The sequence below is a fragment of the Bubalus bubalis genome, chromosome 21, assembly GCF_019923935.1.
Source record: "Bubalus bubalis isolate 160015118507 breed Murrah chromosome 21, NDDB_SH_1, whole genome shotgun sequence".
Lineage (NCBI taxonomy): Eukaryota > Metazoa > Chordata > Mammalia > Artiodactyla > Bovidae > Bubalus > Bubalus bubalis.
The window spans coordinates 10,963,280-10,987,527 of record NC_059177.1 but is presented as its reverse complement, the minus strand read 5'-3'; the positions used below and the strand labels follow the sequence as shown (position 1 = coordinate 10,987,527).

Genomic DNA, 24,248 nt, shown 5'->3' with positions numbered 1-24,248 from the left:
TGAGGAAAAAGCAACTGACCTTCACGTGGGCCACATAGTGCTGACACGTCTCCTCCAAGTGCAGCAGCCGCAGCTGCTCAGAGACCTGACCCGCGGGCTCTCCCAGCAGCACCAAGTAGACCCTGGGCAACTGGCTCTTCTCTTTTTTGGCCACATCAGCCGTCAGAACATAATTCAGGCCTGCCAATGAATAAGGTCAAAATGTGAGTGAGGACACACACAGTCGCAGGGCCCCCTCCAGACACCCTTAGAGGGCCGCCCACTCACTTCGGATGATATGCGGCCCTCCGCTGCACAGAGGACTGACGTCAGGCAGCCCTGATCAGTACCATCTCACAGAGATGTATGCAGCCAGGGCCCCCCCCCAGAATCCAGAGGGACCAGGCCAGCCAGTCTTCCTGGGGATTCTCTGGGTTTCACACATCACAGCTCCCCCTGATTTAAACCTCATGAGTTATCAACTGAGCCGCCAATATACACATCAGTGGTTAGCTGTATCCAACATAGTTAGTGTCATACAAGGCAGCCATCACAGCAAAGCTACAGAATATTAAGAGAGGCTACTGAAACTCCTGGGCTTCCCTGGTGGCTCAGAGGTTACAGCATCTGCCTGCAATGCGGGAGGCCTGGGTTCAATCCCTGGATTGGGAAGATCCCCTGGAGAGGGAAATGGCAACCCACTCCAGTATTCTTGCATGGAGAATCCCATGGACGGAGGAGCCTGGTGGGCTACAGTCCGACAGTCCGTGGGGTCGCAAAGAGTTGGACACAACTGAGCGACTTTACTTTCACTGAAACTACCAAGGTTATGTGGAATACTGACTCCTATAATGAAATGGGGCATATGCCAACACAAGGGAGCTATCACTCCCCCGCAACAACTGACTCATCGCACAGATGTCGAGCAGGGCTCTATAACTGCTGCGTCTATTGGACTGTGGCCATCCGTGGCCCACTGAGCTGGGCACTGTGTAGGCATACGAGGCACATCAAAGAACAACATGGGCAAACCCCCTACCCTCATAGAGCTTTCATGCAGGGAAACACAGAGGAGGCTGAAGCCGACTCCATTCCCGGGCCGCCATGGGGTGGGACCACAGGGTTTAATAGTGCCTACTGGTTCAACAAAATCATGACCACCGTGAGGTCTGTATTGAGGTGCACCCCTAAAAAAGAAAACCTCATCACCTGTGCCTCAAGGTGTCATGCCAGGGTGGCAGAACCTATTGTGACAAAATGTGGGACTTTAAAACATGGTCACAATACAGAACACACATTGGATAAACCCCAAAGTTTTCAGCTCCATTATTTCAGAGTTTGTCAGCAAGTATGTGACAATGTGTTTTATTAGGTAAGTATGGCTTTAGTATCAACAGAACCATTTCACTGCTCTTCTGTACCACATAACACTTTTTTACATAATACTATGTCTTAGCTGCTTTGTGGATTCATGACCAGATGAGACTGCTGAGCAGTGGGAAATCGGATGACCCATCCCTTGCCCTGGCTCCACACACAAGCCTCCTAGTAGCTGGGCTCTTGTACCCCAAAAAAGTAGCCTCACGCCTGCCAACATTTAACTATATGAGCTGGGGCCGCGGGGATGGCTCTGCCTTTTAATAACATCAAAGGGATCAGCCACTAGGGAAGGTATGAAGGGGGAAAGTGACCTGGATAGGCATTCGGCAGCTGCCACAGGGCATATTTTTGATGCATTTAATGGTTTTCTTGGGCCTCTGCCATCTCAGGAACTTTGCCGGGCTACGCCAGCAGATTCCTGGTCAGCAAGGGCAGGTCTGCCCCAGCTTGTTTATTTCAGCAAATAGCTGATTTCCAACGTGAAGCTGGATCACCAAGAGGTACCTGAGACCTGGATGGTGATATTATTGAAAAGAGAAGAATGCATACAGGAAAGTACTTCAACAGAGAAAGCACAGGAGTCTGCACAAGATTTACGCAGCACTCTGGAAGCAGTGGGGCAGGAAGGAGGTAGGCTCATAGAATGTGAAAGGTTTCAGGCAAGCCTAGGGACCAACTCGATCAAGACCCTCATTTTTTCAGATGAGGAACTGATGCCCCAAGAAGGAACAAGTAAAGCAATTATCCTCCAATTAAAAATAAATATTTTTTTTAAAAAAAGAGGGAACAAGACTTGCTCCTGGCCAGAGAGCGGAATCTGGAGCTCTTCTCAATCCCCAGTGTTGGGCTACTCCTATCACAGTGGTTCTTGGTACGTTTTTACATTATTGGATCAAAAACTCACATTCTTTGAATGCACAGACAGCAGAATCAAACAAGTATAGAGATCTGGAACTGAACGTTAGCCAATTTACTTTCTCTTGATCACAATTTCCCTGAGCAACAGCCAAACAGTAAGAAAGAATAAGTAGAGATGAAGTGAGTTTCCAAGTTCCATTTAGCAAGATCAGGACAGGAGATGGGCATTGCTGAAGATGAGCCAGAAGACCTTGCTAAATGGAGCCCCTCCTGCAGTCCCCATCTGGCCATCCCGCCAGGTGAGGGAGCCACAGCTGCCCTTCCACGGTTGGGCGTGAAGGGTGACCATGGAGAGAACAGCGTGTTTGAACCATCTCATTAGCAATGAATGGCCAAGCCCAGAGAAAACCAGGTGGAGACCAGCACAGGAAGACAGAGCAGATAGCATCAGTGCCCCACCCACAACCTCTTGGCTTTTACCATTCCTCTGCTGTCCATCCCAACTTCTAAACTGCTGGTACCTGCAACCCCTTTTCCCAAGGGCTTTGGTGGCCCCACCCATTGGAACAGCCGGCCAGGAGCACCAAGGACTAAAGCCCCTGGGACAGCCCTCAAGAAAGCGTGACCCCAGTTCCCAGATCCCTTGGGTCAGGTAACTGTGAGGTGTGTCTACTCTGGCTCCCAGGCTTCCCCAGCAGGCTTCTGCTCTGGCAGTCCTGTTAACAGAGGTAACAGGTTCAATAACACATGCTCTATTCTGCTGCCGTGATGGTTTCTGGTCAACTTGACTAAGCCATAGTATTTGGTCAAACACCTATCTGAATGTCACAGTGAAAGTACTTTTTAGATAAGGTTGACATTTACATCAGTTAGTGCTTAGTTGCTCAGTCATGTCTGACTCTGTGACCCCATGGACTGTAGCCTGCCAGGCTCCTCTGTCCATGTGGATTCTCCTGGCAAGAATACTGCAGTGGGTTGCCATGCCCCGCTCTAGGGTATATTCCCAGCCCAGGGATAGAAGCTAGGTCTCCCTCATTGCAGGTGGATTCTTTATCGTCTGAGCCACCTTCGAATAAAGCAGATTACCATCCAGGATGTGGGTGGGCCTCACCTAATTAGTTATGGTCTTAAGAGAAAAAGACCAAAGGTGCCCCCCAGAAGAATGAATGCTGCTTCCAGACTGCCTCTGAGCTACCATATCTTATACTTACATATACAGTATCCAATATCCTCATGATTCTGTTTCTCTGGTGAACCCTGACTACTGCAGCTGCCTTCCCTTCCTGTCTCATGGTGCTGCTTTCCTATTGGTATTTCCTGGGATCCCCTCCTGAATCAACAGTGTGCATTCAAATCTTTGCCACAGGCTTTACTTCTGCAAGAATTTGAATTATAATGGGGCAAGTCCAGAAAACAGAATGAATTTGACCCTCCATATGTGCCAAGAACTGTGCAGATATTTTACAAACATCAAGCTTAGTCCCCCAAAACCCTGTCTAACTGCAGAATTACTGGCCCAATATATTTCTCTTGCAACTCAAGCGAGAGGAGAAACAGCTCTGAGTCACTAACCCTGATCTGAGGACCACAACAGCTATTCTGCTCTGGGCGGAGTGTACTCATGCCAACAAGCTCACCTATCAGATATTTCTAAAGTGTGAAAGTGTACAATCAGACCAGATTCATCTGATTCACCAAGTGCAATCATTTGGGAAACATTTCATCTTTTGAACTGCCTACTCAGAGCTTCTCCCTGATTTAAAATGTACTTTGGTATTTTAAATTATACAATAAGAAGTTAGCACCTTATCAAATCTCTCTTTTACAACAAAACCAAGAGACACATCATGGGAAACCCAGCCTGAGGGAGGAGGTAGCTGCTGGAGTGGGAAGAAGGGCAGATCATCCTGACTCTGAGCTCGACCGGCGGTTTTTAAACAGCCCCCACCCCAGGTGTGTCTAAAAGGAAGCCCCCCACCCCCCACCGCCCCAGGCAGCAGAGGAGACGCTGGAGAAACAGCTGGGCAGCTTGCTTGGCTCAGCAGCCCGCCTTGTGGGAAGATGGGAGCATCGGGCTGGCAGAGTTGCCAATGGCCTCCCCAGCTCAGTCAGCCGGGCCCAGGGAGGCGCTGGTTCTGATTAGGGCCTGCTCCAACAGCGCACATCACAGCCTCAGCTCTCCTTCTGGCAGCCTGTGTCCCTGCCATGTCGAATGATGTCATCTTGATGGAAAAGCTGATCTGCCTGGAGTCATGCTTCCAGCCTCCTCCTTTCCCTACCCCCCAGCTGGTTCCCCAGGGCCCCCCACACCGGCCTGGGCCAGCAGCAAGCCAGCTGTCTCGCATCAACGTGGCTCTGGTCGCTCCCGGCGAGTTTTGATTCATTCCCATTCTCCATTAGAACATGATTTCAGCTATCAAATTCTACCAATAAATCCTCCTTCCAGACTTATTCTGAGCTTCCCTTCAAGTTTTCCAGGAGAGCGGGGAGAAAGAGACTGTTTCTACTTTCCTAACTTTTCTTACCCTCCCCCCAAGCAATGAGGTGGCAATTACAGTAGGTTCCCCTCTCCTCACAGAACATGGACTTGCCTCATTATCCCATCTCCATGCTGCTTGAGAGACCAGAAGGAGCTCAGAAAATGCTCTCCATGTGCAAACGCTCTCTGGAGTAAAAATGCACCCCGAGGACCAGAGGAAGGGTCTGGGTACAAGCTGCCTGGTGTCAACCCTATTTCTGCCACTGGCTTGCATGACCTTGGTGCCATTTCTCAGGACCTGGCTGTACTGCCTGTCTGGGGGCAGGACAAGCCCCCTGCTCACTCTCAGCCTCACCAGACTGCATGAGAGCCACTGAAATATACGGGTGCCAGGTCAGAGCACAAAACACAACCACTTAGGGCTCAGCCCTGCCTGGTTTCCACCTAGCTTTCCGGAGATAGTCCAGAACTGCCTGCTTGAGTCTCAGCCTCTGAGGACTGACAAGTGTGTTTTGGCTCCAGCCTGGCCAGCAAGTTGGGTACAGGCTCGGTCTGCAAGTAAGGAGCAGACGGTTAGGCTCCAGCCTGGCCAGCAAGTTGGGTACAGGCTCGGTCTGCAAGTAAGGAGCAGGGGCCTCTTAGGCACAGCCATCGCCTGCCTTGCCTATGGCAGCCAGGAGGCGCCCAGGAGCCTCACACTGCTCCCCAGTCCAAGAATGAAGATTAGTAAGACCCGAGATGGGCTGAACTCTTGTATTAAATAGCTTGATGAAACGTTATAAATGTGTTCTGGGGGCTGCCTAAATTGGGCATGTTGTCTGCAGCGCAGGACTGCACTGGAGCAGCCACACGTGCTCCATGAGGGCAAAGACCCTGCCTGGTCCATTCTGCCCAAGCACACGGTCTGGCACTTCTTAGAACTTAGTAACTATCTGTTGACTGAATGAGCCACACAGGAGTTTCAGTGACTCCCTGTGATGGGTTTAGGAAGCTGTTGCTCTGCTCAGCTGGGGCAAGGACTCTGAAGACCTCATTTCTGCCTTGCCTGTGGCTCTCTGGGAGACCCTGCCAAGATGGAGAGCTTGAGGGAGGCTGCAAGGCTGCAGGAGGGGAAGGGACTTCTCATCAGTTTAACCCAGAGACCGTTTTCCACGCAGCTGCTTCCAACAGCAGTTAATTCTCATTTCTTCCCCTACCCAGCCCCGGAGAGCCCTAGAGCCAGCCTCACTGCAACAATGAGATATACCAATGGCACCAACCAGTGTCCCCACCTCCGAGGTTTAGATGCCAGGTCTGCAAGGTCCCTTCTCCAAGCTTACAGGTTCTGATGACCCCAAGCAAGTGGTCCACCCCACATATAACATTTTCACTTTGTTGTCCTTGACCAGAGGTTCTCACATCCTAGCCAGCTGCAGGTTTGTTAAAACCTAGGTTGCTGGGCCTTACTCTCAGAGTTTCTGAATCATGCAGAATTCACATTTCTGAGATTTCATGTGCTGCTGTTGTGGCTGGTCAGGAACCACCTTTAAGATCCCTCATACAGGCCTATAAGCAGCTTCCTGTGGTTACTACAAGGTCCTCCATGACCTGCTTAACTGATTCCCAGCGTTAAATTCTCTCTGTTAAAATAACTGGTGTGGTTTCCATTCTCCTGGATGGACTTTGGCTAGTCATGGGGGCCAAGGCAGAGTTGCCCCCATAGAGAAACGCTCTATTTCCCATAGTACCACCAGAAGCCACAGTGGCCCCTCTAGTGGCTTGGGTCACCAGCTGGCCCTGAATGTCCTGTGCCCAAGCGGGAGCCATGGGTTTCCCATTACAACACAGAAAATGAAGAGGCAAACAGAGTCCCTTCTTTGTGTGTATGCCTGAGCTCCACCAGGTCCCAAGGGAGAGAAAAAGCTAAAGAGATGACTATAAGTCAACTGCTTACAGTCTCCCCAAAACATTCTCGGGGTGGTCCACAGCTGAAGATGCCAGCAGACATATACCACTTCTGACAACTGTTCAGAAGTACTGAGCACTCCACTGGGCACCTCCTTATTGCACTGCCCACGCTGTCCTGTCCAAACACAGCCGTTCTGCTGACAAACTCTGCTCTGGATATGCAGAGATTCAGACATGACTGGAAGATGCCCTCTTGCCAAGCACGCCATGGCCAAAACCACCACTAACATGTTTATGCATCTTCCTCCAGCAATGAGAGTGAGGAAGGCTTGTAACTGGAGCTCCAGCCCCGGGCTCCCAATGCAGAGGCCTGGGCGATGACACTGAGCTGGCCAGCCCAGCTACTGGGCCGGGAGGAGAGCAGAGGATGTCTGTGCACTGAAGGTATCCCCATCTTTCCTGCATCTGGAAAGTGGGGACCTGATCTTCCTGACGGTGCAGAACCCTGGGGAAGCTTCTATGGAGAACTCTACCCACATCTGTACCCGCAGGGCTACTTCAGCGCCACCATCACAGCTTCCCATGGTTCCCTCCTCAAACCTTCTACATCCCACTGCCAGCCCATTCAGGGGCAGATTTCAACATTTCTCCCTTTACTGCAAAAATTAAGCTATCACTCATTTCCCTGAATGCCAGGGAAAGGGTGAGAAAATGCCAAGGATAGATAACTTCCTGCATTGCTCTGCAAATACCCAAATTCTCCAGTTACCATCCTGTTTAAGCCTGACTCATAAATAAATGTGTACAAACATCCCCTTAGACTGTCAAGAGATATTGGATTTCATCAACGACCCCATGTGACAAATGGAGAGTAAGGAAGTGACATGTAGTACTGGGGAGGAATGCCTGCTCAATGCTCCACACCCTAAAGCGGACCTTAGCCAGGTTTCTGCCCCTGGGGGCAGTGCTGGATGTCATCCAACAGCCTGTCTCTTCCATCATCCTCCACCACTGAAGGGCCATGACTAGCCCAGACCTACATTATAATTCTGCTTGGAGATCACTGAAAGAGGCCCTGATGACCAGGGTCGCTGAAAGGTCTCAGGTGACCAGGGTCTATGAAAGGGGCCCCATGACTGAGGTCTATGAATAAAGCCCCAGTGAGTGGAGTCAATGAAAAGGGCCCCAGTGACTGGGGTCAATGACTAGAGCCCCAGAAGGAGACACTTGCTGGGGGCAGCATGAGAAAATACCCACATCTCCTCCTGGCTCAGCCCTTGAATCTACGAATTAGAGTTTGCTCTCACACTTATGTCATATGCTCTGAAATCACTCTTGATCCAAACTTGCATTTTGGTTTCTTCTCCTCTGTTCCTGCTCTACCAACTTACCTCCATCGTCACCACCACAGTGATGTGGTTAATGAGTCTGAAAACTGTGTATGCAGCTTCAGGATCAAAATAGAAACTCTTTCTAATTCCCCTTAAAAGCTCCATGAGGACATGGCTGGCTCATGCAGGCACACAATAAATATTTGACAAATGAACACACGCATGAACTCTTAACTGCTTGCTTTTCTTAAGAGTTCTAGAATAGAATAGTTCTGCTTATTTTTAAATACACCAAAAGTAATCTTCAACTCAACAATTCTTTTAAAATGCTTTTTAATGGAGTCCAACTATATCACGAGTTGATATTTGATAAAGGACATACCATCTAATTAGGCAGAGGATATATGAGTCCCAAGACCATCAGACCATTTTTTTTTTTTCTTAGAGACTGGTGCCTTAAACAATTAGGGAGGTGGTAGGAAATTGTTTTTGGAAAGCAATAGTATCATCAGACCAGAATTCAACTTTGGCTTCACCAAGAGCTGTATGATCTGGACCAAGTATCTTCCCCTCATTGGATTTGCACCCAAAAAGTTTGTTAGCTCTCTCTCACTACCCAAGTTCCAAGTTCACGGTAAATTCATATTCAATTTTGAAATTTCTGAGTTCTTTTTCAAAAATCCATAAAAAAAATACAAAATTTTATGAGTTTATTCATGAAGATCAAGAGAAATGTCGATGAAACAAGCCAGAACAGCAGTCTCCAACCTTTTGGCACCAGGGACCGATGTCATTGAAGACAATTTTTCTATGAACTGGGGTAGGGGAAATGGTTTGGGGATGATTGAAGAGAATTACATTTTTTGTGCAGTTTATTTCTATTATTATTACATCAGCTCCACGTCAGATCATCAGGCATTAGATCCCAGAGTTTGGGGACTCCTGGCCTAGAAGGACTAGCATATTGTCATCTAAGGCAGAGCATTCAAGATGCAGCTGGGAAACTGACTAGTGCAGGCACGTGTGTTCTGTGTGTCTATGTGTCTATGTGTCTGCACTCTGGAGCAGAGCATCTCAAACTTCAATGTGTACCAGCATCCTGTGGGGATCTTACTGAATGCAGGTTCTGGTTCAGCATCTAGAACAGGGCCTGTGATTCTGCACATCTAACAAACTCCTAGGGGATGCTGACACTGTTTGTCCAAGGACTACATGTAAGGAGGGAGAGGAGACACTCATGACATTAAAAATGTCTAAGAAAGTCAAGGAATCCAGGTCCTTAATGGTGGTGCTGTGGGTTTTTAAAAAAATTTTTTGTTTTTCATTTCCTTGGAGCTCTCCTTTCTTTTATTCCATCAGCCTTTCAAGTAAAAACAAAAGACTTCTTAATCTGCACAACTGCTCCAGATTCACTTTCTTCAAGTGATCACACACTCTGACTTCTAACCCACAGTGATCCCATCTTGTTCCAGGGCTTGATCCAGTCTCGGAACTAAGCCAGCAAGTCGATCTCCTCTTGTCTGAGAAATGGCAGGGACGGCTGCCAGTGGCCAGGGTTTTCCTGCCTCTCCTCCATCATCCGAAGCTAGCAAAGGCAGCTCCCTGCCTTTTGGAAGCCTGAACCTTTGTAAAACTCAGCATGCTAATCTCACCACTCGTCCTGTCTCTGATTCCACAGTAAGGAGCATGAGCCCTCAACATCTGGCTGGTGCTGCAAGCTCAAGGGAGAGCCTCCAAGGTCCCACTACTTTTTTTCCTAACTACACGAAATGTTTCCAAAAGGGCCAGGCTACCCACTGCATGTCCACAAGACCCACCACCTGTCCTGCCTGTGGCCCAGTGAGGTTTCAGTATGGTCCAGGGACATTTGGATAAAGGATGCTTAGAGTCAAATATTATTTTTCTGAGAGCTGGAGGTTGCACTGAATTGGGAAAATAATGGTAAGAAGAGCAGAGGAGGAACCTCAGGGAAAAGGGCATCTAGCCTGTGGACCCGCTGCCTGTAAATCCAGCCAGGTGGCACTTCAGGAGGGAACTCCAGAACAGCCCCTGGTTGCTCATGATCCCACAATCCCACTCCAGTTAGGATGGCTATGCGGAGCCCTGACTTGGTCTTGTGTGTTACCTATTTCTCCCGGAACGTGTTTGCCGTGGAAGCTAAAGCAGGCGGTGACGTTCAGGCAGTTCACAGGCTGCTGGCCGTCATGACACTGAGGCGCCGTGATGTTGATGGAGGCGGGGAGGAAGATGGAGACGTCCACTGTGATGACGGGTCTCGCCCTACAGGTCAGGAGGAACCAAACGATAACTAAGCCAACAGGACAAATCCTAGGGCTTCAGCCCAGCATCTGAGTAAAGTATGAAACAGCCTGAGTGAGAGAAAATGGCCAGGGTGCTCTGTGAATCCTATTCTCTGGTGTCTCAGCTTATTTCCCAATAAAGAACAGTTATCTTCCCAATAATAAAGGCCAGCTAGTTGTTAATAAAACACATCTGGTTGAAGCCATAAATGAACCACCAGATGTTGGGAGATTATTTTAAAATTTCACCAATTAACTTTTGATTTCCATTTTATTAGGAAGATAGGAACAGATTTAAGAGGTGTCCCTACAGGGGGATGCCATGACTCAAGAAACAGACGCACAAGCAGGAATTCCCCAACGCATTTACTGCCATTACTGCCATGAACTACAAAGTCCCATCCAGAAACCTTCCCTCTTCGTTTACTCCCATCAATTAATTAAGCAATTTTTCCAAAAGACCTTGATGAATGGGGTCCCAGCTGGTAACAGCAAAGCATTTCAGAGCTGAAGAAATCATCCTTCCTAATAACCGGACCAAGTGAAACCCAATAAACATGCACACTCCTATCACCGACAAGGACCACCCTCCAGTGCTTGATGGATGGACGACATCATTGCTGGCTTTCCGGGGACTCCCCAGGGGCCTTCTATTAGAAGCAGGGAGTGAATCACACCATTCTGCTCTGGTTGCAAACATCTGCTGAGGGAAGATTCACCTAAACTGTGGCTTAACCTTCTCCCCTCCAGGCCTCACAAAAAGACCCTTTTACCCCCAAGGAGCCCCAGCCTTCACGCCGCTGGGGTGATATAACAAGATTAAGGGGCTTTAACAGCTTGAGAACAATGACCTCACTTGTGTTCAATGATCCGGCAAAGAGCGCCCAGGGGGACAAGTCAGATGGGAGTCAGGACCAACACCAACTTGGAGAAAAGAAAGCATTAAGGAAAACCTCGAAGAAGAAAGGAAGCAAGGAACTGCGTGGCCCAGATGGAGTTAGGGGATTTCACTACCGCCAGCACTGCCTTGAGATGTGGCTTAAGAGAACAATTGTGACAAGCAGAAAGGAACTACGGGCAGACCCAGCTGCAAGTCTAACAAAGTCAGACAACGGCAGTGCCTGGAAATCCAATATCTGGTTTCCAACTTCGTTCTGGGTTCATCCTTAGAAGATGCTCAAGTGTTCCTTAGCACCCCAACACTTGGATTTCTTCCTTCTCTGTGTCCACACCTCACCTCACCTATTAACTAAGGCCACTGTCCATGTCCAAATTCATCCCATCAGCCTACAGGCCCTCCAAGGGCTGGGATCCTGCTGAATTCATCCTGATATTGCCTAGTGAGTAGGTGTTCAAAAACTCTTGTTAAATGAACTCATTTACAAAACAGAGTCACAGACATAGAAAACAAACTTATGGTTACCAGGGGATAAGAGGGCAAAAAGATAAATTGGGAGATTGAAATTGACACACACTACTATATAAAAAAATAGATAACTACTAAGGACTTAACTACATTGCACAGGGAAATTTTACTCAATACTCTGTAATGAGTTATATGGGAAAAGAATTTTAAAAAGAGTAGATAAATGTATATGTATCACTGATTCACTTTGCTGTATACCTGAAACTAACATAACATTGTGAATCAACTATACTCCAATAAAAATTTAAAACAACAACCACTCTTGTTAAATGAAATCTCTCTAGTCCAAGGAATTGAAAACTACAGGAAGGGCCAAAGTTTCATCAAACAGACGGTACCAGCAGAGCCAGAGTCCACTCTGTGAGACTTCACCTGCCTAGCACATGTCCTGCCAGGCCACTGCGCAGCAGTGGCCCAGCCCTCCCACCATCCCAGGGCCCCTCGTTGGGGAAATGCCTGCTTCCTCCTCCCGGGATAGAGCCTGGCAGAGGAAGGTGAGGTGAGCAGGAAGCAGAAGTGAGCAGTACAGACAAAAGGACTACGATGAGGGTTGTTAAAAGAAAAAAAAAAAAAAAAAACCAGAATCCTTTGAAATGACAGGCTGGGACCTTCACAAGCACCTCTCCCTCCAACATCCGTCAGATCAGTTCCCCCAAACCTTTTTGTTTCAATTCCAAGTATTGTTTCAGGACCAGGAAAAGCCCAGAAATCTTTCATAAGCCTCTCTGATCACTTCCTCCGACCTTCCATGGCATAACACCAGGAGCCTGTCACCCTAACACCGGACCTGCCCTCTTGAGCTAATCCCAGAGAACAAACTTCCTGAGGGCAGAGTTGGGCCAGCCCACACCCTGGTGGGGGCGGGAGACTGGGTTTCACAGGCTGAGATGAAAGCAGAGGGGCACCCAAAGGCAATGCTGCAAATGCATGGAGACTACGAGACAGCAAAAGAGACACTGATGTATAGAACAGTCTTATGGAATCTGTGGGAGAGGGAGAGGGTGGGAAGATTTGGGAGAATGGCATTGAAACATGTAAAATATCATGTATGAAACGAGTTGCCAGTCCAGGTTCGATGCACGATACTGGATGCTTGGGGCTGGTGCACTGGGACGACCCAGAGGGATGGAATGGGGAGGGAGGAGGGAGGAGGGTTCAGGATGGGGAACACATGTATACCTGTGGCGGATTCATTTTGATATTTGGCAAAACTAATACAGTTATGTAAAGTTTAAAAATAAAATAAAATTAAAAAAATAAATAAATAAATAAAGTCAAAAAAATAAATAAATAAAAAAATAAAAGAAGCTGGTGGCTGGAATGTTTTTAAATTGAAGTATAGTTGATTTACAACGTTGGGTTGGTTTCAGGTGTAAAGTGATTCAGTTAAACATGTGTCTATTCTTTTCCAGCTTCTTTTCCCTTATAGATTATTATAAGATATTGAGTAGAGTTCCCAGTGCTACACAGTAGATCTTCATTGTTTTCTATTTCATATCTACCAGTGTGTATATGTTAACCCAAAACTCCTAATTTATCCCTTCCCCCACCTTTCCCCATTGTTTTCTATTTCTGTTTTGTAAATAAGTTCATTTGTATCATTTTATAGCTTCCACGTATAAGTGATATCATATGAGATTTGTCTTTTTCTATCTGGGTATGATCTGAGTCTGATCACTGAGTATGATCATCTCTGCTGCTACTGCTAAGTTGATTCAGTCGTGTCCGACTCTGTGCGACCCCATAGACGGCAGTCCACCAGGCTCCCCCGTCCCTGGGATTCTCCAGTCAAGAACACTGGAGTGGGTTGCCATTTCCTTCTCCAATGCATGAAAGTGAAAAGTGAAAGTGAAGTCGCTCAGTCGTGTCCAACCCTCAGCGACCCCATGGATTGCAGTCTTCCAGGCTTCTCTGTCCGTGGGATTTTCCAGGCAAGAGTACTGGAGTGGGGTGCCATTGCCTTCTCCGATGATCATCTCTAGGTCCATCCTTATTGTGGTAAATGGCATTACTTCACTCATTCCTATAGTTGAGTAATATGCCATAATGTGTGTGTGTGTGTGTGTGTGTATACGCACACACACACTCCACATCTTTAATCCATAGAATACTTCTTTCTGATGGTTCTCAGTTTAAATTCTGATCTCTAATTTGATCATGGCATTTCACTTCCAGGTAGATAATAAACCCAGTCAGGACACCCTGGGACATGATGTTACTCCAGTGACCCTGGCCTTTTGTCGAGTCAGTGCTGCCTGCATGGCAGAGACAGGAGGAGAGATAAAGAGCCTACACCCTTGGTGAAGGTGTTAGACCACTAACCATCCCCAAAGTAATCCATTACTCCAGGGAGCTAATTCACGTCTTAAAGTGAAAGTCACTCAGTCATGTCCGGCTCTTTGCCACCCCGTGGACTATAAAGTCCATGGCATTCTCCAGGCCAGAATACTGGAGTGGGTAGCCTTTCCTTCTCCAGAGGATCTTCCCAACCCAGGGATCGAACTTAGGACTCTTGCATTGCAGGCAGATTCATTACCAGCTGAACCACAAGGGAGGTCCAATTCACATCTACCTAGTTGAAAACCAACCTCACAAAGGTTTTCTCTTAACTGCAGTCCAAAGCATTCCTAACCTACATGGCTCTTGACTCTCCCCCTTAGAGCAGAACAGGCATGCTGTGTATGGGGTGTGTGTGTGTCTGTGTGTGTGGTGTGTATGTGATGTGTGTGGTGTGTGTAAGTGTAGGGTGTGTGTGTATGTGTGTGTATGGTGTATGTGTGTGTGTGTGTGTGGTACATGCACACACAGGCATGGTTTCCTGGGTCTCCTCCATTTTCTGGTCTCTCTAAGACTCTAAGGTAACTCCAAGTCTATCCCTACTTGCCTGTCAGCAAAGTCATGCCTGGGATGCCCCCTTAGCTTCATCAGCCAGAGTTTCCAGACTCCCGGCTCACTGCTGCTCAGCCACAAGCAGCACCTCATCAAAGGGTGCCAACCTGCCCGGTCCCCTGGACGCCCTGGGCGATCCTTCTGCCTGCTCCTCCCTCTCTGAGGGGCCCCACTTCGTCTCTGGAAGCTTCTCTGCTCACCCTGAGCCCCTCACTCCTGGAAGAGACCTGAGGTGGTCACCCTCATCCACATCACAAACTGAATCCTACACTGAGCCCTGTCCCCACCCACAGTCCAGACACCAGACACTCCCTTCCTCACCTCCCTAGTCCCTCCTTGGCCTCCCCTCCTCCCTTCCACCTCTTCAACCTCTCCAGGCCCCGAGAAAGGAAGGGGGTCAGGGTGAGGTTCAGACAGATGAGGGTGAAGCTGAGGGTCACTTTGGTCCCACCCTCCAAACACCCGCTCTGAACCACCACCATTCCCACTTCCCCCTCTGCAGTCAAGCTTCTGGAAAGAAGGTAAGGTACTGTTTTCCTGCTTCTCCTCCTCTCACCCACCCACGGCCATCTGGCTTCGGCCACTGACTTCTGCAGACCTGCCACAGCAAGGGCGCCGCTGCCCTCTCACCGCCAGCTGCAACCCCACACGGACCTCACCCTCCCCGGCCTCTGCTGAGCATGGCACGCACACCCTCTGACAGGCAACCCTGCTCTGTTGTCCTCACGGCATTTACCACAACCTAGAATCGCCTCCTTTTTTAAACTGATAAAACCTCCAGGTCATTTGGTTTCCCCACCCCTAAAATGAGGCTCCTAATCACCATATCTCTGACACGGAGTTGTTAAGAAGACTAAGGGTTAGGACGCAGGGGAATCCCTGGTGGTCCAGTTGTTAGTACTTCACACTCTCACTGCCAAGGACACGGGTTCAATCCCTAGTTGAGGAACTAAAATCCTAGAAGCCGAGAAAGTGTGGCCAAAGACGAAATTTCTTAAAAAAGAGTTCAAATATATTCTTCCAAAAACAGATGAACAATTGCAGTCTATTCAGTCAATGGAACACCACTCAGTACCGGGAAAAAACACTGCACAACGTACAATACAGCTGCGTCTCAAAAATACCACACTGAGAGCAAAAAGCCAGATACCAAAGGGTACATACGCTCTAGCTCCATTTATATGAAATTCTAGAACTGATCCAGGGGACAGAAATCAGAAGAGCAGTCGTCTGTCAGGAGAGGGGTGTGACTAGAGAGAGGCAAGAGGACACTTCTTGGAGTGACAGAAATGCTCTTCATCTGGATGGGGGTAGAAGTCACACGGGTGTGCACACTGGGCAAGACTCATCAAGCACCTGCCTAAATTGTATGCAGATTATACCGCAATGCGAAAAGCAACAAGAGCGAGGAGTTACCACACAGCAGGGCTTAGACAGTGCCTGGCACAGGTAGGCGCTTATCAAACGACAGCTGTCTTATTACTAACTGTGTTGGTTGCTCTCCACAGTACAGCCGGGCTTCCCTAATGGTTCAGTGGCAGAGTCTGCCTGCCAGTGCAGGAGGCACATATTTGATCCAAAAAGATCAAACCAGTCAATCTTAAAGGAAACCAACCCTGAATACTCATTGGAAGGACTGATGCTGAAGCTGAAGCTCCAATACTTTCGGCCACCTGATGCAAACAGTCAACTCACTGGAAAAGACCCGGATGCTGGGAAAGATTGAGGGCAAGAGGAGAAGGTGGCAACAGAGGATGAGATGGTTGGATGGCATCACTGATTCAATGGACATGAACTCTGTCCGGGAGATAGCAAAGGACAGGGAAGCCTGGTGTGCTGCAGTCTACGGGATCGTGAAGAGTTAGACACGACTTGGCCACTGAACAACAATGAAGTACACCCAAATCTGACACCCAGCTGCATCTCAGCAGGTTAATGCACAGGGACAGATGAATGAGGGAATGGGTTACCGTGAGCTCATGACCCCCAGGCAACCCTGCCATGGTTGTCTCGGCCGTCACGGACCTCCTCGTCCGAGCCGGTGATCCTGGCTCTAGTTCTAAAGTCTCCTCTCTCCAAATGCTCCCAGCTGTTCTCCTCTGTGGACTCTACATCCGTGCCTGTTAGAGTTCATCCACCTCATCCGATTCTACCCTCCATGCCAGGCTAGGGTCTGGGGTCTCCCATCCATGGGTAACTGCCTTGCTTTACATTTACACCTACGTGTGAGGAAATCCCTGGAGAGCGTTGTCCCTCACAAAAGAGGACAGAAGACGACAAGTGCCTCTGGGTTGGAGCTCACAGCTGCAAGCTTATAAAATACAAGGATGATGAAAAAGCAGAACCCGTAAGATATGTCTTAAGCCAGAAGCTCCTGGTTTGGAGAGGGCCTGGTTTCCACTAACAGCAGCCGGGGAATGTGTTTTATTCAAGGGGAATCCTGAGAAGCCAGAGCACACTGTGCGTGAGAGTGAGCAGAAGGACTTTGTGAGGCCACCAGCTGCAGCTTTGGTCTCTCAAGTCCAACCACAACCATCTGTAGCCATAAAAGCTGTCCCACCTGAGAAAATGCCAATGCAGAGAATGGGGTGATAAAGGAGAAATCCAACCCTATGGAAAGTAAAGGATCCTCCCCCTGGAGGAGGAAATGGCAATCCACTCCAGTATTCTTGCCTGGAGAATCCCATGCACAGAGGAGTCCGGCCTGCTCCAAGGGTCACAAAAGAGTAAGACATGACTGAGCATAAGCATAAAATTGAACACTTAAACCAGGCACTGTTCTAGCTCATTGAGCTCTCATAAAAACAGGACATTCAGTGAGGTGAGCACTACTGCCTTTTTAACAGGTGACCATCCTGAAACAGAGGTTACCAGCCTTGCTCAGGAAACTTACCTCATAAGGGCAGAGTTAGGGCTGAACCCAGGCCAGCTGGCCCCAGAGTTTCCACTCTCAACCTCAAGACTATTCTGCCTCTTCAACAATGTAATATTTGGTGGGGGTTAGGGGGAATGCCATATTAAATTTATTCATTTCTTCCCAACATGATTGGCCATCTTAAATTAACTCTCAGGAATCAAAGAAGGAAAGAATGAAAAAGAAAAAACTAGGAGCTAGGTATCTGATAAGAAAATATAATCCAAGTCTCTGTTTAGACCATTCTTAGAGTAGTTATCACCTTTTCTAAATCTTTAGAATCTGTATTATCAATACTGCTCACATAGCACCTATCACATATTGTATTATATTGATGATGTTTTGTGATGTATTTATGGTTTGGTCTAACTAATCCCCTTGATTCAGAATGCCTTAAATATTACGTTTCCCCACAATTTTCTGCCCATTGCAGTGCTCAATAAAGAAGTAGTGGATTTTAAAAGTATCAGAATCTCTGGAGTAACAGAGTCACTTCTGGCTCAGGAACTTTACACTCAATCTTGAAAATGTAAATCATCCATGGATTTTCTGAAAGACAGTTCTGGCTACTGCCAATTTGACAAAGCTTGCAAATAGCCTTTGTGGGTAAGTGTGCGCAAGGCAAGTAACTTGAACAACTTGATGTTTTTCATCACCTAGACTTAACTGGTTCCCTTAGAAGTTCCTAAGCCCCTATCTGAGGTGGTCCCTTCTTACAGAGGAGGCTGTGTAGCCCTGAGGTAGAGACTCAAGAGAAAGGCCCTGCTGAATGAGAGGAATCCAGGGTGTGGAACTCCATGGCCTCTGGGATCCCTTCCAGCTCTAAGATCCTACTAGCCTATTTTAGAAAGTTCTGCAATCAGGTTGTTAACAAAACCTAAGAGTTGGCTCCCACTCCAAAGTGTAATTCTGCCTCCTCTGACTCATACAGACAGAAATACTTGGAGAGGGTTCGTGGGTGGGACGGCAGCCCACTGGCCTTTTCAGGAGGGATCCAGACGGCACGGGCTTCACAGTGAACTCAAGTCCCTCACCCTCTGCTGTCAGCAAAGAGTGAGGGGGCAGGAGGCTCCCAGTCCCTGGGGAGCTGGGGACCAGGGGGTGGGGAAGTGGAGATGAAGGCTGTAGGTAGGGATGAACAGATGGGACAGGGCAGTGTCATGGCACCCCCGGGAAATGACAGCTTATGTATAGCACACCCACGGAAAGGGCTGTTCATGAAAAAAGGCAGAAACCTCTGCCTAGAAGCTCCAAGGATGCTATCCTTACACATGTAAGCCACTCAAGGCCCACCAGCTGGAAACCCCGGGATACAGGATAACAAGAATAGGGAAACAAAGGTAGCATTCACAATTACCGAGCACCTCCACATGCAAGGAACAGGGCAGAGTGATTGCTGACGGATGATAAATAAATCCCCTGCACCGCCCCCCACCCCACCCAATTCCATCCCTCGCCCACAGAGAACCGAGAGGAAAGAGAGAAGCATCTCACCTTAGGAGAACCACACTGTCCGACATGAAGGCTCCAACAGTTATATCTGAAAACCACAAGTTTACAGGTTGAGAATCTTCCTGAAGCCCATCTCACCCACCCGCTGTCGAGGTGCTCCAATGTGATGGAGGCCAGTCTCAAGGTCAGGGGCTTGCAATGGCTTAGGAGGAGCTGGAGCCACACTGTCATGTGTGGCGGCCCATCGCCAGGTGTGGCGGCTGAGACCCCAAAGGGTTCTGGTCTGCACTGAGACGTACATGTAAAACAGAAACTGATTTCAAAGACTTGGTACTAAAAAATATTAACTATTTCACTAAAAAAATTTTTTGTATTGATTGTATGCTGAGATGATAATATGTTGATGCTGCTAAGCTGCTAAGTCACTTCAGTCGTGTCCGACTTTGTGCAACCCCATAGACGGCAGGCCACCAGGCTCCCCCGTCCCTGGGATTCTCCAGGCAAGAACACTGGAGTGGGTTGCCACTGCCTTCTCCAATGCCTGAAAGTGAAAAGTGAAAGTGAAGTCGCTCAGTCGTGTCCGACCCTCAGCAACCCGGTGGACTGCAGCCTTCCAGGCTCCTCCATCCATGGGATTTTCCAGCCAAGAGTGCTGGAGTGGGGTGCCAATATGTTGATACATGGGGCTAAATAAAACATTATTGAAATTAACTTCATCTGTTTCTTTTTATATCATTTTTTATGTGGCTACTAGAATGATTTAAATTACATAAGTGGCTCACATTATTTCTTTTGGACATTAGGGATTCAGAGGGGGGACACTTGGAATCAAATGACTCCTGGGAGAAGCTCTAGGTTCTGCAGAACATGAGAACCATCTCCATTCCACCCCTCACTCTACGTGACCACAGAGACTCTCTGTGTCCTTGTCTGCACAACAGAGATAACGATCCCAAATGTCTTCTTCAAAAGCTGACAGCATGTCATAATATTTAAATCAGAACACATTTATTACATACTTGCTCAATATAATAGTTATTAAACCCATTAAATCAGATATGAAAATCAGAAAACTCATGAAAATACTTGGCCAACTATAAATCAAGACAAGTGTTAGTTGGTAATGTTTATTCCTAAATAATTTTAATTTAGGAACTGTTCATTTATGCAACAGTTCTCTGCCTTTTCTCCCCTCAAGTATAATAAAACCCTTCAGCCCTGCTCCCCATGACCACTTACAGAACCAAGCATCTTAACCCAAAAGCATCTGAATCCCTCCATCTACAAATGCCCTCAATTAGGAAAAACAAAGAGCGTATCCATGGACTGCAGGACTGCTAAAATCCCTGCCCTTGGGTGTGCATGTTAATTTTGCTATTTTCTAACAGTCTTTTTTTAATTGCCTGGATATTTGAACATAAAAGAATCTGATGCACTTGCCATTTCTCTTATGAAAAACTGCAAGGTAAGAAATCCACGTGTATTGTGAAGTGTGACCACACCTGCTCACTGTGCAAATATAGAGGAGCAGCCTGAGTCCTCATTCACACTACAATGTGGTCTCTGGCACCCTAAGTTCTCTGAGGCTCAGCATCCTTGTCTGTAAAAATGGGAGACACCTGTATCTCTAACTACCTATGGGGGTAACTTTATAATGCACATCGCATAGGGAAGCAATGGACAGTATTGCTAAACCAATGGACAGTATTGTTTAGCGACAGCCACAAATTGCAGAATAAGAATTGCTTTCTCAAACATAAAGACTTAGGATGGTCTACAGGGAAAAGTGAAGAAGTGAAAGTGAAAGGCGCTCAGTCGTGTCTGACTCTTTGCGACCCCAAGGACTATACAGTCCATGGAATTCTCCAGGCCAGAATACTGGAGTGGATAGCCTTTCCCTTCTCCAGGGGATCTTTCCAACCCAGGGATCAAACTCAGGTCTCCTGCATTGCAGGTGGATTCTTTACCAAGTAAGCTACGAGGGAAACAGACCTCAAAACTGACCCTTTTCTGTTCCCACTCCTCCTGGCTCTGTAGCTTTACAAGGATGACCAAAACTCCTGTCTATGGGAAACTCTGAAACTCAGTACCCTGTACAGAACTTCATTCATTTTCACATATCCTTCTGAGGCATTTTAAATGGAAAGAAACATTTTCTCAAGCTAGCACGATGACCGACAGTTTCAGGGACTTTTTTTCTAAATTCCACAATGATTTGGGATTTTTTTCACGTCTTCTCTTTGCTTCCTCACCTTGCCTACTGCATCCCCTTCAAACAGCAAAGGGTCCACTATTCCATTGCCCAGTCAATCTCACCTAAACCAGATATGACTGAGGATTGGGGTTTGAAATCGTACGTTTTAACTCAATTAGCCTCAACCACCACAAGGCATTAATTAACCCCGAAGACAAGCCAGCCAGCCTTGAATGGCAAAGGTCTGTTTTCTGTGTCAGGGCAAGGACATGGTTTTCTTCCTGCTCCAAGTGTTTCTTTCAATACTTGTCTTGTGTGTGTGTGTTTGGGGGGTGGGGGGGGGGGGTTGCTCCTTCTCCCCTGTCAAGAGGAAGACACCTCCAAATATGCTCAAATATTACGAAAAACACGAGGTTTCACTCCTTATATTCTGAATGTGGACAGGGCTTTTTGTCTTCATCAGAAAGACTTGCTGCCACGGAAATCACTACAAAAATCCACCCTCCTGGTGCTTAAACCCTTCAGAGCATATCATTTTAAAACTGAAAAAAAAAATTAATTTTAACACTACTTTCATCTTAAAAAGCAAACACCAAGCAAAACACCCTGTTCTACTTGTGTGGATTTTTCTAAGCTTAAAGAAATGTGACCACACTTACTAGACTGGTTATCTTGGCTTATCTCATGTGTCTTTCAAGAAAAATAGCTTACCAGGATAACTATTTCCATCCATGTCAATGCCTCCCGATATGGACTGACCAAACATCCGCAGCACCGGACTTATCTTCCGCCCCGACAGCTTCTGCAACAGATAATAGGGAGCTTGAGCCACCGGAAGGAGCACGGTCACAAATGAGAACCCGTGACTGCTTTAGCCCAGCTTCTCTCGGACACTTGGTCTTGAAGTTGGTCAAAGAAAAAAAAAAATTGTAGTCTGAATTTGATCGGGGGCTTTAGCAGGCAGTTGAAGACCCCACACTCCTTTATTAGTACTTGCCTGAGTCAAATGTCACCATTTACAACTTTTTCTCAGCTCGGTGCTAGTGAACAAACTGCCTAGATGAATATGTTAGTGTTTTGACGTATTGAATGAAGCTCCAAATGGATTAAGGTCAACTGCCATTTCTACGGGAAGTTCTGTTTTGTTTTTATACAGGTCTAGCTGGCTGGAATCCTCAGAACACATTTTCCTCACATCTCTCTACCTAAACATGTACTAAACATGGAACACTCCTAAGATATACACGCGAGCCCAGTCCTAGGTGCACAGGAATCAACACATCCACCTAGAAAAGATGACCACATGGAAACCACCTCTCCATCAAGCCAACCAGAAGATGTGTAGGCTCCTGAGAATCACAGGCAGGACGAAACAGCTCTACCTAGTACATCTAAAACTCCATGGTCCTGAATCTTTTGTAAACTGAAGGAAATTCGGAAAAAAAAAAAAATCAGCTGAAGCTGCCCTTCTGAAAGGCAGCCTTCAACCAACCATTCAGCATTGACAGCTCTTCTGCCAGCAGGCCATAGCAGCATCTGTACTTATCTCTTCTTCGTCGTCAAGCCCAACCTGTGCTAACACAGCACATGCTGTACAGGTTCAAGAATATTTATTGTACACTCAGCCTTTGTCATACACCCACACTCGTGTGGCACAGCTCCACACAAAGATGCCAAACTTTCCGAATCAGGAAAGTGCCATGTTCTGGGATATGACCTGTTATTTCTTCCCTTTCTCTAAACAGTCTCCCTGGTGAGGCTTCCCTCCCAAGGCCCTCATTGTGGATGGTAAGAGAAATGCTTTGTATTCATGCCACACAGCAGCCTCCATGTCAAACCCAGGTATATACATATGCAGGGCTCACTTGGGACTTTCTTGCTTTATCCTGTTCCTTCCTGCAAAGAAGTCACAAGTATGGGGAGGAGGGGTTTCTATAGGACCTACATATGAGATAGCAGGGACTTCCCCAGCAGCCAATAATTGCAAATAACCCTCCTCCTGCCACCTCAGTGAAACAATCCAACAGGAAGCGTGCAAGTGTTAAAGTAAAAATCAGAGCACTGCAGGAAACACTGAAGAAAAGTATCTCGCTAACAGACAGAGCCCTACGTTCCCCTGTGGCTCTGTCTAAACAAACATGGATGTGCGCCTGTGTGTTTCCTAAAAGCCATATTTTGAAGCGGAGCATCTCACTCTGAGGTCCAAAGACGTGAGCAGCAGCTTGCCCTGAGTTTGCATTTCTGAGATATGCTGTGGCTGGGACAAGCGGGGAAGAGTGAAGGGGTGGTCCTTTTGGGGGTGGCGATGCAGGCTTAAGTTATCCCACAGACATCTGCAGGCCATTATGCCATAAAGCCAGGAAGATAAGTCCACTTGGTGCTAATAACTCTAAATGAAAACCAGGAGCCTTGGGAAACCTCCACTTCACCAGCTTTACATGCGGTGTCCTGATGGCAGGAGAGAGATCACAGGGGCCGCGGGGACATGCCCGGGGGGCTCTCAAGTTGAGAAAGGCAGGGGAGGATCTTAAAATCAACACTTTTCATGGTAAACTCGAAGAAGAGGAATGAGTTACAGAGTAATATGGAAGAACTTCAGACCCTGATCTCACAATGTATCCAGCAGAAATAATACCAATCTGGGCCAAAGAAAAGCAATCCCCTTGCCCAGACTTGTTTCTGATTTCCTCCTCTAGTTCACCCACACAATGCCCGCTCTGTCCAAGCCTGGGCCCTGGACAATCTGGCATTAAAGGATTTTTTTTTTCTTCTTTTAAAATCACGAAACTTATCATATATACATTAGGAGCTTGGAAACGTGTAATCACTGGTTGCTCCTTTTCTTTTTTTTTTTTAAAGAGCCCCAAACCACTTCTCTTTGTTAGAGCTAACGAGCCAGGCTGCGTGCTGACAAAGGCAGGACGGATCCAGCTGCTGATCCCTGCTTCCTATAAAGACAATCCGCGCTGACCACAAAATGTATACTTCAGTTGTCTGCAGGGATCCCTCCCAGCAACGCCACAAAACACAGGAGGGCCGCAGGAGGAGGGGAAGCAGGGTCTCTCAACTCGTAATCGCCTCTCTGTGCAATTAGCTTCCCAGGTCTGGCAACAAGCTTCCAGGAGGAAGCATGGAGAGTGACCTCGATGGCTGCCCAAG

The 24,248-nt window shown here is 47.5% G+C and overlaps 1 protein-coding gene across 2 annotated transcripts in view; it reads right to left on the bottom strand.

The window, feature by feature from the left end:
- The window catches only part of ITGA9 (integrin subunit alpha 9), a 365,208-nt gene that overhangs the window by 270,444 nt on the left and 70,516 nt on the right, over positions 1–24,248 (bottom strand). For both annotated transcript variants that reach the window (XM_044934133.2, XM_006077035.4), the window contains exons 12-15: positions 21,801–21,891; positions 18,938–18,983; positions 10,040–10,194; positions 20–180 (exon numbers count right to left, since the gene is read on the bottom strand). In XM_044934133.2, the coding sequence (XP_044790068.1) occupies positions 20–180; positions 10,040–10,194; positions 18,938–18,983; positions 21,801–21,891 (453 nt within the window). The remainder of the gene's footprint in view (positions 1–19; positions 181–10,039; positions 10,195–18,937; positions 18,984–21,800; positions 21,892–24,248) is intronic.